This window comes from Cynoglossus semilaevis, chromosome 12 (assembly GCF_000523025.1).
Source record: "Cynoglossus semilaevis isolate Cse_v1.0 chromosome 12, Cse_v1.0, whole genome shotgun sequence".
Classification (NCBI taxonomy): Eukaryota; Metazoa; Chordata; class Actinopteri; order Pleuronectiformes; family Cynoglossidae; genus Cynoglossus; species Cynoglossus semilaevis.
Window position 1 is genome coordinate 7,097,355 of NC_024318.1, and position 19,671 is coordinate 7,117,025.

General features: G+C 37.6%; 1 protein-coding gene across 1 annotated transcript in view; it reads right to left on the bottom strand.

The window, feature by feature from the left end:
* eys (eyes shut homolog) overlaps positions 1–19,671 on the bottom strand; it is a 130,186-nt gene that overhangs the window by 12,473 nt on the left and 98,042 nt on the right. The window contains 2 exon segments of the mRNA XM_025060947.1: positions 7,905–8,128; positions 12,583–12,673. Coding sequence (XP_024916715.1) covers positions 7,905–8,128; positions 12,583–12,673 — 315 coding nt within the window.

Genomic DNA, 19,671 nt, shown 5'->3' on the forward strand with positions numbered 1-19,671 from the left:
GACATCGTGCCCTGTAATGCATGAGAGACTTGAAAACATGTTAAGGGTAAATGTTCCCAGCAACCTGGAGGAAAACATCTGCTGAAACCAGACCATTTGGATGAATAATAGAGAGAGTCAGTGCTGGAGGAAAATAGAAACATGCAAAGGAATAAGAGTAGAAAGTGCAATGATGAACAGTGTGTCAGCGAACATACCAAAACCAGAAATAGTTACACGGTTTCCAATGTTGCCTCTCTAGCTCACATGTGCTTCCTCTTGGCAGGAAAGAGAGGGGTTCAAAATTGTTCAAAGCACCCCTCAATTCAGACTTTATAAAAAGCTTTCAGATGTGTGTAACTTTGAAAGGTATGATATCTGAAGGAGGAAGCGTTGGCAGGGCTCCACATCGATAAATTAATAATGTGTTTAGAGCAGCGGCACTGCAGGATGTTATTTTGCTCCTTGAAATACTGGCTGCTTGAAAATGAAATATTTACATTACACTCTGTCACCAGTGTTGAGCATTGTTAAAGAGGATTTTATTGATGCCGTAATGCAGTGAAATTTCCAGCTAACCGTCTTGTAACATGTTAATATCTGCAGATATTTCATGGCACCGGTGACAGACTGCTTCTGCCGACTGTGACCAACGACACAGTAACAGTCACGCATGGAAACTGTCATGCACTAAACAGACATTATCATTCGATGAATAAAATATTACAGTCGGTAACTCCTGCTGGATTTTCCATGTTTCGGTGCTTTAAGTGCCTCTAATTTGTCCCTTTGTGTTGTCACTGCTTTGTAAGGATCGTAAATATCTCCCAGTAAAAATCAATTGCTTTACGAGCAAGTGAAGGGTGGCAACAATTTAAACCTAGATTTAAAAGGATGATGATAATAAAACACTTTTTTTTCTAAATGTAGTTCTGGAGAAAAGTACTTTTTTTTTACCTGTTCTGATATTTTCTGCACAACACTGGTGTGGCAATAGTGTCTATTTTCAGCCCTGACGTGATTTTTAAAGGTTATCTAATTTTTTAAAATGTACTTGACGTCACTGTCCTTAAATGTCAGAAAACAATTGAACAGTTATGAAAAAAATGTAAGCTACCTTTTTAGTTTTCAATTTTTTTTTACCATTTTGCAACATTTTTGGATCTGATGTATTTTTTAATCCAACAACAGAAAAATTCTGTTACTCTTATTTCAGTCTTTGATTGAAATGAACAGAATAGAAAACATACTAAAGCTTTTTAAAACTTTTGTTTTTCTCTCTTGACTTTCTCTGTAATTCCACTCTAATGTCAGGAGTGTGTGAACATATCCTAGTCTACGACTGCAGCACCAAGTATCCCTACATGGGGTTACTGCCTGGAAATGACTAATAACCTGGTCTATACATTAAAATAAATATGTATTTATTCCTCAACCAGAGGAAGAGAATATGATTTAATAATACATGAAGATAGCTTCAGGGAATCCGGAAGATACAAACGCTGTTGGGTCGGCTGGCTGTGGTTGAAGTAATAGTTTGTTTGTTTGTGTAGTTTTTCATATCTTTTGAACTTAAACAAAGATAATGTGAGTTTGGTTGGACAGGGGGCGCCTCTAATACCTCGTTATACAGAGGAATAAAACAAAGCAGCAGAAAACGTGACCTGGAGAGTAACACTTCCTACAGCTGCAGTACAGCAGTTCTTCTCAGATCTGTTGAAGTCAGTTCACTCTGTAATTGCCGGCACCAGCGACAAACAATGGCTTTGACATATGTCAAAGAAAAAAGGTTAATGCACTTGAATTTTGTTTTTATTACCTTTGTCTTGATGTGGTTTAAATTAAATGTTGCCTTAATTCTATGTTATTTAGCGTACATAAAATTATAGCATTTAAAAGAAAATAGGACTGCACAGCTATAATTTTATCCACATTTAGGAACATTAAATGTTTGTTTTTTTTAATTGAGTGTATGCATAATTGCCTGACTAAAATTGTTGAATGACAGGTGGACTGTGTGTATGGTATCTGTTTGAAAAAAAAACAGGTGAGGTGTAAATAGATGAAAGGAAGAAGCGTGTCGAAAAAACACTCGGGGTTTTAATCGGCCTAATCAAAAAAGTTGATATGTGGGGGTGACAAAAGGTTGTTCTAATTTTCCTGAGGCAATCACTTTGATGACTAAATTGCAGTTATGTTTGCGGACTAATTTGAATATGTTAACTGCAAATGAATTAAGTTGCCACCCGCCATATTTCATGCCATTCAGAGGCTGCAGTGCCACAGCACACTCGCTCACTGAGTATAAATTATGGGGGAACTACATTTTTAATCTAATGAATAGCAGATAAAAATCATAAATAATAGAGTGGAAGGCCTATGATACAGACGTCACCCAGAACAATGAGCTCTGTGACAAATGTCTCTCAAATCTTCCAGAAAAACCTCTTTTCTAGCGCTTGTTTGTATGCAAATATGAAGCTCTGTTGCCCCACAGTCTGCAGTTCTCTGGGAGTATTTAGTCCACTTCATCCTCTGTCATCACTAACACTGATGATGTCATGTTCTACATCTGATCCAGATGGTGGGATTTTTTTATTTCTTGAGATTAGTTTTCAATTTATTATTAAATAAATGTTAAAAACTTTACTTTTTCAACTTGGGAAAGCTGGTAAAATACTCACCAGCATTACCAACTTAAGACATTTAACAATTTTGTATTTAAATCTAACACTCAGCCTTGGATATTTTGACAGGTAAAATATATAAAAAATTGTGTGTCATAAAAAATATATGTATTTTTTAATTAAAAAGTTTGGAATTGGACTCAAAAACACTATCTGTGTTTATCCCGTCGACTGACTGTGTTCCGATAGTGGGAGTTGGAGCCAGACCAACCTTGGTGAGAACCAGGAATCCTGATCGCTAGACCATATGGGACGTGTAGGAAGGTGGTAATGTATACACATCTCAAGGTCATTTGTTGAGGAAAAGGAAATAAAAAGCACATCAAATAAGATAATTGACAGTTACCCCACAAATGGCTTGAGGTTTCACAGGATCAGAGAAAAAATAGCTTCAAAAGTTCTCATTGTTTTTTACTTGACTGTCAAGGAGAGTAAGGTTGACCAACAAACTTGACATTGTAATATACGTTATATTCCCATTCATTTCCAACATTACATGCAACAAACATTGACGATTCGTACACTGAATTCATCAGATTCACTCAAGCACCTGTTTGAGCTGACAACTGTTCAATTTCTCCCTGACCTCGGCCTCCGTGGCAGACAGTATTTATGATGCTGAAGAAGATGTGGCATCTTTTAAGTCTCCTTCACAGCCTTTTGAAAAACACTGCCACAAAAAAAGAAAATACTTTGGATGACACTTGAAATAAAGCCTCCACACAAAGGCGGCATGAGGGAACTTTTTCTCTGGGGATCAGACAATATTTCCACAGACTGACCTAGAACACAGTGTGCCAGGCAAAAAAAACCCCAAAACAAATCAAACCACTCAAAAGTATATTCATATGTTGCCATTGTACCTTTTTCAGATTTTCCACTCTACAACTTCTGACTATGGACAAAAGAAGTGGAAATGAAGGAAAGTGAACTACTTGTCATTGTGACACTGCACCCAACGAAATCTAACCTCTGCTTTTAACCCATCACCAAAGTGAACAGTGGGCAGCACACGGTCAGTTTCTCAGCTTATGCTAAACCAACTCCATTAGATCAAATTGAATAAAATAAATAAATACAATTAATTCCAGTCAGAAATAGAGACGAAATGATCGATCACAATTAATTATGATTAATCCACAGTTGCTCTCTGATCAATCAGTTAAAATGTTTAATAGCTCTAATAGCATCAAATAATATGGCAATATTATTCCTTATACAAAAATGAAGACGTAACTGCACAGAGAAGACACACACATAAATGCAAACGCACACACACACACAGCTTGAACTATGGTGGAGACAAAAAAAGGAATGAGAGACAAAGAAAGGGCAGAAAAGGCAGCAGCCATTATGTGGAGTATTGTGACATCGTCTGCTGCTGGAATGAACAAGACAATAGGATTTACTTCACCTCTGGGTGAAGAAGAGAATCTTTCAAACTGCAGAACACAGTGTTCCACAGATGTTGGTGTCTGTTGTGATTACTTTATTTTACAGCCTGTCATTCCATAATGACAGAATAATTATTTCCCACCATTTCTAATTTGGGATCTGAGTTAGGAAGCGTTTGACTTGTGCTGTTTTCTGATCATCGGCAATTACCTTTGTGGAGCCTGGTGAACTGTGTAATACTGTAATTACATGGTGAAAGGTTGGAATAAATATGAGGAATAAGAAAGAGAATGAAAAAACAAAACAAAACTGTTTTCCATCTAAGTCGGTCAGCATCAGTTAATGTGACTGGCTTTGATAAAACACACACACTCACACACACAAAAACACAACAAACACAACCAGAACAGAAACCACTGATAGCTGTGCTCCATCAACTGTAGCACGAGCTGTTTAAAAAAAAAAAAAAACAACCCAAAAAGCCCCCAAAACACTGTGAATATGAATAAGGTCTGAAGTAAAATGTAGGTCTGTCCACTTAATGGCCATATTCTTTTCATTATTCTTGTTTCCTGGGAATTTCTAATTTCTAACCTATCCCATTAAGCATCGCCTGGTTATTTAAAGTCCTGTCTAATGCGGCCAGACACTTTGCATTCGTGAAATATTTTTTTTTACAGATTTACATCTTTATTAGGAGCCAGAGAGCTTTGGGCTTGATGCCACAGGCAGAAAAGGAAAGTCGAAAATGTTTTAAGAAACTTATGTCTTAATAAGGTTCAATCATTCAGTGAAATGAGAAAAAAAAGAAGAAGAAAACTAAAACAGCAACTGTCTGGGGATGTGATTTAGGTCCATTTAGTTCCAGTGAAATATCTATTTGGACCAGACTTATTTAAATTAATGTGAGCCAATGTCTAAACCCAGGCAGAACAATCTTTACTCAGAGAGTTAGACAAGAGTGTGACTCTGAATGACAGTTATTTGATGTTTTTAAAGGTAAAGAAAAAAAAAGAATGACTAAAATTACTAGGGCTTTCAAAATTAAACATCCAATAATTCCATCCCACCACAGGTTTGTGCCGTTTTAACTTCAGCTCTGGTGCTCAGTTCATGTCTGTCCGTCATCTAAATCAGTGGTTCTCAAACTTTTTCTACTCTGTACCACCTGAGATAACGCTGAACTCTCTGAGTACCACCGTCATGACCAACATTAGAATATAGCAGCATAGGCCTTCCCTATTAGCTCCCACCACACAGGAGATACAGTATGTTTATAAATGTTTATAATTTTTTATAAAGATGTATGTAGATGGTATGTTTCAGATTTATTCAATAAAATTTAAATGTGAAAATATGAATTTTCCCCGCAGTTTCAAAACACAGTTTGAGAACCAGTGATCTAAATGAATTGTGAGACTTACTGGGTACTGTTGTTGAGGACAGTATTAAATGCTACTCTCTGTGTTCTTCAAGCCCCCATCAAAATGTACAGTACAGTAAAATCTGACAGATTTTTAAAAACTATTGTTCCATATTAACAAATCCTTAATTTGGATTAATCACAAAATAAAAAAAAAAGACAAAAACTCATCGACCTTATACAAAAAAAAAAAAAAAAGGTCACTCTAAGGGATGTTCATTTGTCCCCTTTCATCAGGACTGACTGTGATTAAACCACAGCTACCATTGAAATAATACAATTTTATGGGGCAAAGATTAGTCTTCAGCATCAGTTCACAGACAGAAAGTTGGACTGAGCGGCTATTTAGTGGTCCATTGTAATCATGTAATCAGGCCATGATGACACGATGTGTACATGCACCGTGTGACTGGACAGACAAATATTAATTTCTGATTTGGTTTTTCTGACCTTTTTTCAGTGACATTATGGAGCTGCTGCACGAATCTCAGCGTGTGCCTGAAGAAAAACAATTTCTGCTCTAACATTTCCATCCGCTGCATTTACGGCCGGTCTAATGACATGGTCTGGTCGACCAGCAGCTGAGGTTTATAGACGGCAAAGATATCAGGTATCCCAGAGCTGGCATTAAAGAATAAAACACCCAGGGTCCTTTGGTGCAGATTGCCTGCTTTTTCATATTGGTGTCAACTGAACACCTGATGCGTGCTGCGTCTATCATTCACTGGCCACAACCCTGCACAGTTTAAAAACTGATATTTTTTCACACGCTTTAATGAACAGAAATCCACATGAAAAAGGTGGACTGTGTGTTGAAATCACCCCAACTGAACCCGCCATCCGTGGGCTTACGCCACTTTGTGGTAGAGCGATACAAGGTGACTAACAGATTGAACGGAGCTCTGTGAACTCCAGGTGACCCACACGGGCTGCATGGTTCAAGAGTACACTGCATTAACGCATATTCATCACACAGATAATTGCCAGACCGCTCTTTCACACATGACAGGCCAATGTGACCACGCTGCCACAGGCTCTTAATTGGTATTTTCAAAGCTATTCATATTCCAATATTCCCACTGCCCCCTTTCATTTCCTGTTCCATAAATGCAGCTGTTAATTGATAGTGAGTTAGCACAATGAAGAAGACATTTAGGCTTTCTGTTTAACGGATTATCTGAGGTAAGAGATTTCCATGTATTTAATGCATACTTCAATGTGAAGTGGACGGTGTTGGGAAGTGGAGCGTGATGGCAGTCTGATGAGCTGCAGGTAAAGATGGATCTGGGCCTGCACAGGAGACTGACTGCGGCTGAGGGATCGTCTCTACCTTTCAATCAGTCTAACTTAAAAAACCAGACAGAAAAAAAAAAAGCAGCAACAACAGGACCTGACGTTAGACTGAATATAAAACCTACCTTGGTGTTTTTGTTTTTCTTAAAGTTGGTTAGATGTTGGTTTAACTCTTTTTAACTTTACAAATGTGTGACTGAATTCCGTGATATTGATACATTATATCAATACTCGTACAAGTATCGATAGTATTGATTATGCCCAAAAAAGTATCGATATTAATTATTTTGATCTATTTACTATTTTAAAACAATGATGGGCAATGTTTTCTTTCTTGGTAGTCAAAAAAACATATTTTTTCTTATTTAGCGGCCAATTATGGTTTTGAACTTCAACATTTTTATGCAAAGCTGAACACAATTAAATCAGTTAAATGAAAAAGTAACACAGATAAGAAAAACATGCCGTCAGGGCTTGATAAAATAAGAGCATCCACCATCATCCAGACTGTTCATGGCCCATGACTGAGAGAGTTGCCTGTCAACTTCAAGCCAATACTTTTCTACACACTTTATTATATATTTTTTGCCTGATAAGTAAAGGTTTTAGTGCAATAACTAATTTAAGAATCAGGATTTTACTGCATTTTCTTTTTTAAAAATTGTCGACAAATTTTCATATGGAGCCACTGATTGGGTTTCACATTTCATCACACACCGCGGGCTCACACTCATTTGTTCACTGTTGACAAGATATGCTTCACAACTTCACACAGTGGTGTTGCCATATCTGCCATTTCACTGGCTGCCTAATTGGGTTGGGTGTTAGTTCTGAATAGATGCTTCCTGGCTCTAAGTCTGCTGCTTTAGTGGATCACGCTGGCATGAGAAAGTGTCTGATCTAAATGATATCGAGTGTGATCAGACACAAACACCGTAACCTATCTAATTCATAATTAGCCCACAGCTCCTGCTGTTTTATTTTTCCTTTAAGATTTTATCCTTTTCCTTCCGTCTCACTATTACAGAAAGAGGAATATATTGTGGTTCCTGCTTCTTATTCTCCATGGGTTTCAAGTTCAAAGTCAGTTAAGTAATGTTTAATTGGAGGAAAAGGCGACCGCGTACCTGACACAAGTTCCTCCATTACGACATGGAAGCTGCTGGCAGACAGGAGGATCGCAGTTTTTGATGTTCCTCCCTTTCACCGCCTCACCCAGCAGGTAAATCTCCTTAGAGTTGACCTGAAGTTCCCTGATACAGCCGATGAATCTCTTTGCTCCCCTTGAACCGTTGCCATGCATCTCCCAATGGGATGACACATCGCCAAGAATTATAGGACCAAACGTTGCCTAAAAAAAAAAGAGTTATTAAAAAGAGAGTGATCAGTATTATAGTGAAAAAAGCCAACAATTGTCCACACATGTAAAAGAACTACACAAAGACATGGCACTAATTATAGGGTCTGGGTTATAATTAAAATACAAAACCCAAATTCAGAAAAGACAATGTTTTGTCATTTTAAGGGAGTCTATTATTATTATTTTCTGAAAGCTGGAATTTTATAATCACAATATAAGGATAAAGTCTGTTATTATTATTATTATGTGACAATGTGGTTCAGTGTTATTTCACGTGGTTTGAACACAACCCAACGCACTTATCCTCTGATACAACCTTCTGTCTTTTAGACCTTTACAATTCAAATATAAATACCTGTCTGGGTACAACTAGGGAGAAGTAACACGTGTGGAATAGTGTGGCACGCTTTCTTTGATGCGCGAGGTAATTGGGTAGAATTAATGTAGATAAATTCTGTGAACTTGCTGCGTATTCCACCGTAACGGTCAATTTAACAAGCTAGGCGTAATAGTGCGAGGTACCAATGTACAGCTGCATCAAAAACCGCAGACCGCGTCACATTAGCACTGAATTATATATATTTCACTCGCTGCAGTGAGTGACCCTCCGGGTTATTCAAATGAATACTGATTACTACTTCCAATCTAGGTTTACATAATACATTCATATACACACCATGCATGATGAATCTGTACTAAGAGATGAACCAACATTTATCACAGCTGCAGTTAAAAAAAATCTGTCAAATAATGATGTTGTGAGAAGAGGTTTAAAATGAGCTCCACATGATGCTTTAATTACACAACATCGCCTTGAGATACTGGTGCTGAACCTCGAACTTCAGTGTGTTATGAACAGACTTTTTTTTTTGAACATTCAATCTGCTGTAATTGAATAGTAATGTCAATTGCTGAAAATCTCACACAAGTTGCAGTAAAATGAAACCTAGACAACCATTTCCCCCCAGGCTGCTGTGCTATTATTGTTGCTTAACATAAACATAAATAGAACTGAAACATCATCGTTATTTTGACACCCAATTTTCATTGAGTGTAATATTGTAATGGCTGTAAAATTGACTCATCATTGTCTATAAATCCTAAATTGGGCTTTTTTTATGGGAAACTGATTTGTTAAATGTAATTATGAATTAAAGCACACTTTTTACATATACATTAGTTTTAGTAATACATTAGTTTTTGGACTTAATTAATAATACGGTATTATATTACGATATAATTTAAATGTTGACAAGAAGCCACAACAAATAAGTAGCTTTGTAATAAGTTAGCTTTGGTTAGCTTGCCTACATTTAAAAATAAGTAAATAATGCTTTTTTCTGTAATAAACGTTCCACATGGTTTTCTTGTTTTTACCAACCTGAAGGTAAGATACATAAATAATAATAAATCAGTCCTATGTTAAGTCTAGAAGTCAGACTACAGGGCGGTTAACAACAGTGACCTTATAGAAATAGAAAAAAATGGTGACTCAGTTATGTTCTTCACAGAAGTTACATGACTGTGACCTGTCTCTGATGTAACGTATGCCATAGTGGAGGAGTTCAGGTGTCAGCTGCACCGTGGGTGTTCAGAGTGTTAGTCAACGTAATCAAGATGTTGACATGACATAAAATGAACTCTTAAATAACATGGATCACAGGGAGCTATGTGGGACTACATAAAACAGATTTTTTTTCCAATAGGCAAAAATGTATCTGTGAGCAAAAACAGCTCAGTACCTTTAGAGCTGCATTTTGGAACGGCATTTATGAGGCCTTCAAGTGTGTTTACCACCTTTATAAGAAAAGTACATTTGGAGGAATCCACTGATGTAATATTCATGCCTTTCTCAAAACTGTTTTCTGATGTTTGTTTGGAGGCAGCATCAGAGTGAGCGGCTCTAGCTGTATTGTCAAAGAACTGCACATTTCTCCATGCTTACTGAGACACAGTTAAATATTATTTGTACAAGTGGTGTCTGAATTTTGCCATATCTTTACTGCTAATATTTCAAGAAACTGGAATTGGAGAGTTGTAATGTGCTAGCAAGATAGAGTTAGCTTAGCTGAGTCTCACGGGAGACTGCATCTTCTGATTCAAGAAACATTCACAATTTTAACAAATAACATTTTGTCAAGTGTCAAAATGACATACTTGGCCTTTGTACTACAAAATTAGTTGAAATTACAAATATTTTTGTCATGCATTTGTTTACAGCTTAAGCTAGCTTGCCAGCTGCTTAACCAGCTGCTAATATTCTAGTCAAATAAATGTAGTATATTTATAGCAAAGTATTTGTTTATATAGAAAAATGATTTGATGAAGTTCAAGCTAGTTATAATCCAAATGATTCATTATCCCAGTTGCTATTTTACAGTCTTTTCATGATGTAACGTCAGCGGTGTAGATGCTACAATTATAGTGCATGTGCAATGCACTTAAATAACAAATGGGATAAAAACTGAAGTACAGCTCATGTACTCAGCAACAAATTCAAAGCACCTCTGGATTTTCTGGCATCCTCGGGAGCGAACTGTCAAACTTTGAAACCAATCAGAGAAGCATTTGTTGAGAAAGTGAAAGCGAGTCAAGCAGAACATTTCTATTTTTAACTACTATAGTGCAGTGTTCGCCTCAGCGCAGTAACAATATGTTTTTGCCAACAGCTAAGCTAGTTTGCTGCTTTTACTACTGCATATAATTTTAATGAATCCAAGTCAAAGCCCAAATGTTGCCCGCTCGCCTGCATTTAGTTAAATTTACTGGCACTCGAGAAAAATCAAAACCAATTCACTTACATCTTGGTGATAAATGAAATTCACATAAAGGACGGTTAAGTTTAACTGGCAATCAGTGTACGATAAAAACGCAGAAGGAGCAGAAAGAGAAAAAAGAAAAACAACTTGGCATCTGAAATTAGAAAACCATAAATCATAGCCAAGGTGGTGGAGGCATGTTGAGCCTGTGGGAAGGTTGAGGCCCATCTCTGTGTCTTTGAAAGGGAAAAACAAAATTATTAATTTAATAACAAATATAGGTGTTGTTAATCAAACTAATGAGCCAGAGTAAAAAGTCCAGACTGTGATTATCAGGTGAGAAGTAGCTTAGTCCTACTTACATGCTTACAGAGTGTCATCTTGGAAACAAATGTAACAGGTGCAAAATGTAATGGGAGCTGCTGTTCCTCATTCATAAACCAACTTCTTTTTTTTTTTTTAGCTAAAAATAGTGCACTACGCTGCCTTTGATAGGAAACAGTTAATCTGCTCATGATGTTACAGTCACCAGCGCTACACCTAATTAAAGGCAATAATAAATACAGGAAAATGGCTTTTAAAAAAATACCGTGACCCTGATATTCCACCGGGTGCGTTACGGCAGTGGTGCGGAGCGCGGCGATCCAGATTCCGCGATAATTCCGAAAGCATGCGAGATCCCGCGATAGTGTATAAAGTGTATAAAGTGTATAAAGCTTTTGGGCTTTAATCATAAAAATTACAAAAAGTATTTATGTATTAAACTTTCAAAATGCTGTACTGGAGACATTGGAGACATTCCATAAAGAATGTTCATCTGTTTACGATGCACCAGACATCAGACATTTCCTGAGCTACAGATCAGGGCTGCTGGCAGGCCAGTTAGGCACAGACCTAGGATTCCCAAAGTGTGGTGTAAAAGTTCTGTTATAAAAGTCTATTACTATCCAAATGCCGCCATCATTTGGTCAGTCTGAAGCTGTGCTTTGAATATAGCAGAACATTTGATGAACTGTTAGAACCTCTCAGACTGTCACTGTCAGCCTGGGATCAATAAAGTATATCTACCTATCTATCTTTCTACTGTACAGTATGACCTGTTTACTCTCCAGCCTCTCAGCTATCCATTTTGAAGTGCATGGCTGAAATTTAATTCCTTAAATCTCTCCTAAAAGCCAGGGCAATTCCAAATGTATCTGCGTGTAAAGTATGTTGAAATGCAAACTTCTCATTCTCGTTCCTTCAGCCTTCAATTTCACAACAAAACCCAGTATCTACTTTGCTTTGAAATACACACAAACACTGTTTTTCTACCGCTCAAAGACAACACGACAATAGATTCATATGGAAGGAGAAAAAAGCCTTCAAACTCACTGAGCTGTGAGCCAAACTGATATGACAGAAATATTTTCACGCTCTTTTCAACATTATTTCATGTCTCTGTAGCTAAACTCCTCCTGATGAAGCACTTTGCTCAGTGTGAAATTCATGTAAAGGAGAGAGAATAAAGGACTGGTTTTAAAGGCTGTTGGAATAAAGTGTGAGGGAAGCAGCTCGTTCACTCAGGGATGCTGAATCGACGCCTCGCAAATGAAAGAAAAAATGTTTCCAACATCTTAGATAGGCAAACATCACAAAGGCAGAAAACAAGGTCCAGTAAAGTGTTGCTACTGCAGTTGAGGTTACCTCTGACATGGGATGTGACGCGTACTCCTCCAGACGCCAAGCTGTGCCATTATCTGCTGCTATTTCAATAACACATGACCTCACCTTGTATCTGCGGAGGGAGAGCAGAGGGGGTGAGTATCAGAGGGGGTGAGTATCAGCATCTGATAAACACAATAAATCCAGCAAAGCATGAAAAATATTCTGATGGAAAAGACAGAGGAAGAAGTCACAGCATCGGCGCTGCTAATGGGGCAATGGAGACTAAACTGTAAACCCACCATCATGTATACACTGCGCACTATTTTATGAGGAGCGCTGGTGGTTTGGTTGGAGGCAACAGAGCGTTTGAATCCAAGGCTGCAGCTCTGACCCAAGAGACAGAATGAAAATAAAATATGTTGTTTAAAGCTGAAAATAAAGAGGACAGAAATATGGTTTTATAGATGCAAGGACGTCTTGGTGACCAAGTTGTAGTATTCACAAAAGAAGAAATCGTAAATAAAAAAAGCAAAACAAATTGTACTATGGAAAAAAAGCAAAACTAAAGCTTGATATTTATACTAATAATAAAAATATCAGTACTAATAATAGTAAGAATAATAAGCATTATCCTTATTATTATTCTTTTCATTATTACCATTATTATTATATTATTATTTATTGTTATTCACATTATAAAATAATTATGAAAAATTATAGGGGAGAAGCCCATCAGTCACAAACACTACGACCGGTCTAAGTGCTCATTATGTCATGCAGGATTAATTAATAATAAAAATGAGGGCACACACCGTGTTCGTTATAAACCTAATGAGAAGGAATACAATTTTATCATTTGACCCTCCGTGTCTCCCGGGGGAAATATACAATTGCAGCAGTCATTAATGTTGCAGCCATAATGTTAAGTAGCTGGTCTACTTGTGTCACAACGTAGCGTTGGCAAAGTCAAGTGATTCTCACTCTCCTATTCATCACCAGCTTTATGCTAACCACATCCACAGTAACTGCAGCTTCTTCACTGCGGCCGCACATTATGCAAAGCGTTGTTGGCGTTCTACCCCTGGACACGTGAACACAAATCAGCGAGTCAACTATCCACACGATGCATTTTTATTCCATAAACTTAACACCGTGAGTAACACGCTGCCGTTTGCAAATAAGATCCAGCCAAATTAATTCATCCCGTCTTCGTGATTGTTCCTCTGTTGATGAGGTAAAACCCTCTAACGTGTGTTTTAATGGCCAGATGGAAACAATCAGGGCATCTGCCCTCCTTCTAATTTGAAACAGCCGTCCACGATGACTCCCTCAGGCCCCTGAACTCATCTTCAACTTCAGGTAAGACTAATTACAGGTAAGAAAATCACCAGAGCTGTTTTCATACAAACTTACACACAAATGAAAGCAAATCTCTGAGTCAGGGTGTAAAGAGCAACCTATGGTACAGAAAAGACATCAATCACCACCCTGGGGGGAAGTCAGAGGGGGAAGGGGTGGTACAGTGTATTTCTAAGGTCACCCTTCCAGAAATCTACATAACAATGTGTGATCAGCAAGCCATTTCAGAGAGTGAAAAAAAAACAGTCCAGCCCTGACATTTTTTTTTATATCTCGTACAAATAACAGGTCCAAGTAAAAAGATGAAATACAACCAAAAAACATAACAATTTACAAGATAATTGTGTTGCCCAGGGTGTTTGAGGCATATTTTGTTGCTCAGTGAGTCGATTTTTATTTGGCTGGCTAATGTTGAAAAGACTGTCCCTCAGAGACACGGGAAGGATGCTCGCTATGCAAACAGGATGATGTTGCTTGATAAACTCTCATGTGCACTGAATGCTCCACCAGGCTAATTTACATTGGTCTAGCTCGAAGGCAGAGACGACTATTTATAAAGATGACTACTCTATGGCTCCTTTACTTGGTCTTGTAGTCGGCGAGCTCAGAATATGCCCCAAGCGCCACATCATCATCACCTCTGCTATCTCGCAAACACATAAACACAAAACCACAATGGAGTTGGTTACACAAACATGGGGGGGGGGGGGGGGGGGGGGGGAATGGTGAATGTGTAGAAAGAGAGGACGTGGGTTCGTCTCACAGAGATAAAGCGCGGTACAATGTCTTATTGGGCTGCCATTGCACCGCCCACTGCTGGGTCTCACAGGAAACAGCAATGGCCAATTCCCAAATTGAGGTAAACAAACATAATCCCATAATTATCTGCTCGCACAGAACCACACATTGGATGTGATCAGTGTTGCTGATTCGATGGTCTTTTGTTCATCCAGCTCATGTTCTCATCATAGGTCATTTGTCATTTCTTTTAGACGATGTCTGGCTGCGGGTGACTAATTTGGCGCATCTGAATTACTGCAAGTTTCCTGCGCTTCACCACTGAAATATTACCTGCAACATTAAGGGACCCTGCAAAATATTTTCTGCACAGCACCTTTACACAAAGGTATTTGTTTAAGCTGATGCTAGGTATTTGTCTTTACAATCCTACTTGGACCCCGCCTCTCTCACTGTCCCCTTCAGATAATATAGGAGGTGGGAGGATGATGATTAAAATGACATTATTGCATAAAAAATGTTGGCAACAGATGGCAGTAAAACATCACACACTGCCCTGTTGCTGGTGCCACACTTTTGACAGGCTGACAGTGGTTGTTCCCTTTTTTATGGTTTGCTATTGTAATCCCAATTCAGATTTATACAAAAGCTGAGGCATATGGCAGCAGAGAGTTTATATTTGCAAGTTTTTTGGTGATTCAGTGTCAAGAATCTATTATCCAGGCAGGCGGAGAATATAACACGAGGGTCTCATACTTGAGCAGACAAACAGTAAAACGATCCTGCAACACTAAAGGAAAAATATTACTGTAAAATTACATTTTTACCTCACAGAAAGTATTTTAAAACATACAATTTGAAAAAAAAAAGTCACTGCAAGAAAATATAACAACAGAGATCACATACTGTGCACTAGCAGCAGAAGGTGTCAGGACAAATCTGTTGCCAACACCCTCCACCAACCCTCCGCCCCCCCCCACAATGGCCCTTCCACCCTCCACAAACGTAACACAGAGCCGTATCACGTCACAATCTCGCCACCTACCATGACAGTAATGTTCTCTCTGTCTCGAATGCAATGACTTTCTCACAAGGAGCACTGCGGCATTTGCTGCATAATTGTGCTGTGACTGGCAAGTCTCAATTAATTAGGATGTCCTGTGTTCTATCATTAAATCTCCACCAACACAATTAGACAGCACGCAGCGAGCCTCTTGGCATCGAGGGCTTCACAAAAGAAACTCAAAGTGAACAGCCAGGGCTACTGGTGGCTCCGCAGATGAATCTTTTATGACAGTACTTTTCAAAGCACTGCCGAAGACACTGTCACTGATAAATATATTCAGCCATACATTGGGTGGTGTCACATGACGATTGGGTGGGGGAAAAAAAGTCACAATACATGAAATAACAACCTGACTTTTTACAGAGCTGTACATAATAAAAAAACATTTTAAAGAAAATTTAAAACATTAAAAATGTTTTGGTTTTTTTTCCAGATTGGATCAGTTTTTTAATTATACCCAAAATACTTTTCTCAGAAGAACACAAATTAGTGCTGGCGACTTAACGTTTAAGCTACACACGAGAAGTTCATGAACCTACATTGTTCAACTTCACATGTGTCTGATGTTTCTGAAAATACTGAAAACAGGAATTCTGAAATGTTGTGAAACGTTACTTTTTTTAAACTTCTTTTACCTCACAGCACTTCTCTGTCTTCTTCCTCCTCATGCAGCAACTGTTGCTAGGCAACATTCCACATCCACCCATATTTATTTTTACATCAAAACAACATTCAGTGGTCAGTTTTTATATAAATCCTTCAATCACAACTGTAACAAAATACACTAAAGACACTTGACGTGACATAAAAATGAAAATGAAATAAATTTAAATGTTTTTCTGATATAGCAACAAAAATAAAAAGTCTATGATTTGAAAAAAATGTGTAAAGTTTTGTAATTTTCTGTAAAGTTGTAAATTTGAAAGAGCAACATTTAAATGAACATTTAAACATTCAAGAACTATAAAGCTTAAGCAGGTCATCAGCTGATATGAACTGCAAGTTTTTTACTTTGTACTGCAACAAAAGTAAATAAGTTTATATTTTTTCAGTGAAAAAACAATTGACCTTTCACCCGCATTTGGACTTTCTGATTAATGTTTCTGTCAGTGCGTAACTCATCAGTGATGAAATGACCAGGACTTTTGATTTCCTTGCATGTTATGAGAGCGACACCACATAAATAAAAAGAAAGGGAAATTAATATCCTGTCCTTTCAGCCTCCCGTGATCGTGACATCACTCCTGCGGCCATTATATTTGACATCAAGTCCTACTGTAAACACAGCCTCAGTAATTGCTGCTGTCAAACATCGGGTTGGAATAAAACAACCGGGGCAACGGTGGATGTGAGATGTGAGTAAAATGATGTGGCATCTTCAAAAGTCTAGGTGTAATTTCATCGCTTATTCACTTGAAATTTTACAACGTACCAAGATAAACACATTGTGATAAAAGAGGCGATGATGTGAGCAAACTGTTATTATAAATCTTATACTACTCCAATAATACACAGGGCTGCAGCTACTACTGAGGGTATGTTCATGTCCATAATAGAACCCAAGGTCTATTATAGTACAAAAAGTGCAATCAATCCATTTTTTAAATAATACAAAAATTGCGTTCATGAACTCAGGGTTGTCTGTTATCTGTTACATATCAAAATGTTTATCCAAGACAAGAACACACTCTACCATTCCTGTCAGCAGCAGAACATGAAGTGAGTGAGTCAGTAAGAACACTGTAAACTACTAGACTAGTACAGTACATGTCAGTGAAGGCAGCAAGGTAATACTTGGCTGAGTCCCCACATCTGCTGAAGACACTACTGGAACTATTTGTAAAGTCAGAAATATTCACGGTTCAAACACTGGTCTAAATATGGTATATACAGAGATAGGTAACAAGGTAATTCCACACCAACAACCCATCAGGAAGTGGGACAAAATATAAAATCTCTCCCACATTGAACAACTATTTCTGGAACTAAAATAAACTTCTAGACGATACAGTATCTTATCGAATGATCCAAATAATTAATTGTGTATTAAAGGGCCGCGGGAGACTAAAACCGTCAAGGCGATCTGCCCAGAAACATGGGAACGAGCGGGTGAAGAAGTTCATCTGGTGAGAAGTTTGAACATTTATAATAATATTCTTCAGAACCTCTCAAATACCAGTCAAATGGCAGCAATCGTGTTCAGATAAATGTTGGAGAAACTCTGAACAACACGATGGAAATTACACTCACACACTCTGGACTGATGATTTGAAAAGATATTTCTGATGCACTCAAAGTTATTTCTCAGTATGAGAAACCTAAAGAGCCTACAATCACTCGTTTCAATTTACCCTTAAAAGAAATAGCAGGAGGCAATAAGACAAACCTATTACCAGTTCTGCAGGTGGCAGCACTCGGGTGTAGAACAACACCATGGGTTAAACCAGATATGAGTGGATTTAAAGAGTATACAACATACTGTGTATGTAAATTGTAAAAAAAAAAAAAAAAAAGTTCAGTACCAGTTTCATTAATCCGAAAACTTATTTTCTCTTTTTTTGTTTTACTTTTAAACATGTTCTAACTGAATGTAATGTAACTTCATATATTCGTATATCGTAAAAATGCAAAAAGAGTCACAAATTAAAATAAAACTCAAAAAGAGAGCTTGTAAATGTACAATGTAAGTGGGAATATTAATGTTTACATGGAAAAATAATCTAAAAAGAAATTAAAGACTGTGTATTTTTTATCCCATCACATTGAAATTCAAACAATAAATGTACTGTAATCTGCTAATTTAATGTATATTTTAACCAATAATTTAAAGATTTAAATTTAAATAGAAGCAACTGTGAGTCTGATTAAATGTTTGCGTTAATATGTGACCCTAGAATGCACAGGTGACCTGTCCAGACTTTGGACCGATGTCATCCTGGATGACCTCCCCCACACTCACCGGCTGTTGACAGTGTTAAGTGGTAGAGGCTGCTTTATTATTTGGCAGCAATCATAATGCTGTGTGTTATTAATAATTTCTGGTAAACTGTTGTGACAGTAGTGAGAACGATTTGAATATTTTCTTTTGCATGAATTAAGCCAGTGTCAAAAGAATTTGAATCACAAAAAACATTTGGAACAGACTCCCACCGTCACGCGGGCTATTTTGAGGATGACGCTCCACACTGATGTCTTTACAATAACCAAGAAAAAAAAGTTTGAATAATCCTGAAGTAGATGGATTCAAGTGAAACACGTTGTTAAATGCTCTAGAAGAGAAGACTATAGAAACACAAAAATCCATAAGCTGCAAAACACAAAATCCTATGACATAAAAACATGAAAATTTCTATGTAGTCATTACTAAAATGAAAACCTTAGACACTGCTTTGATTTTTATGACTGAAGTGAAGACAGGGAAAAGAAAAATCACCAAAAATGGCATAAATTTGAATAATGACACGAGCCAATGACTCTGAGTCACTGGTGACAAGGGCAGACATTTGGAGCTGCCGAGAGAGTGAATGAAATTCACTCCCACAGTGATTCCACAGCATGACGGAGTTCAGTCAATAACGTTCCCATTCTCACAAATGACCAAGGGAGCGTTTTGGGAGTCTGCCACTCAAACTTAAATCGTTGCAGTATTGCCTCAAATGCCCCCGGAGACAGGAAATGTTGGACATCTAAAACTACCACAAAGACAAGCATGTCCTTTACCAAAATTAAAAGTTAGTCCTGTTCCCCCAGCAGTGTCCCCCGTGTGAAGTTTTAAGACTGACTTTCTAACTTTGGTTCTCACAACATGATATTTCATCTAAAGAAAAAAACACATTGTTACAAATAAATGTAAACCAGGAAAGGCAGAGAACTGTGAAATGTCTTCTCTCTGATTAACTGACGTCACTTTCTCATCTTGTGTTGGACAACTCAACTCGCTAGAACTTTTTTTTTGTTCCATGTCC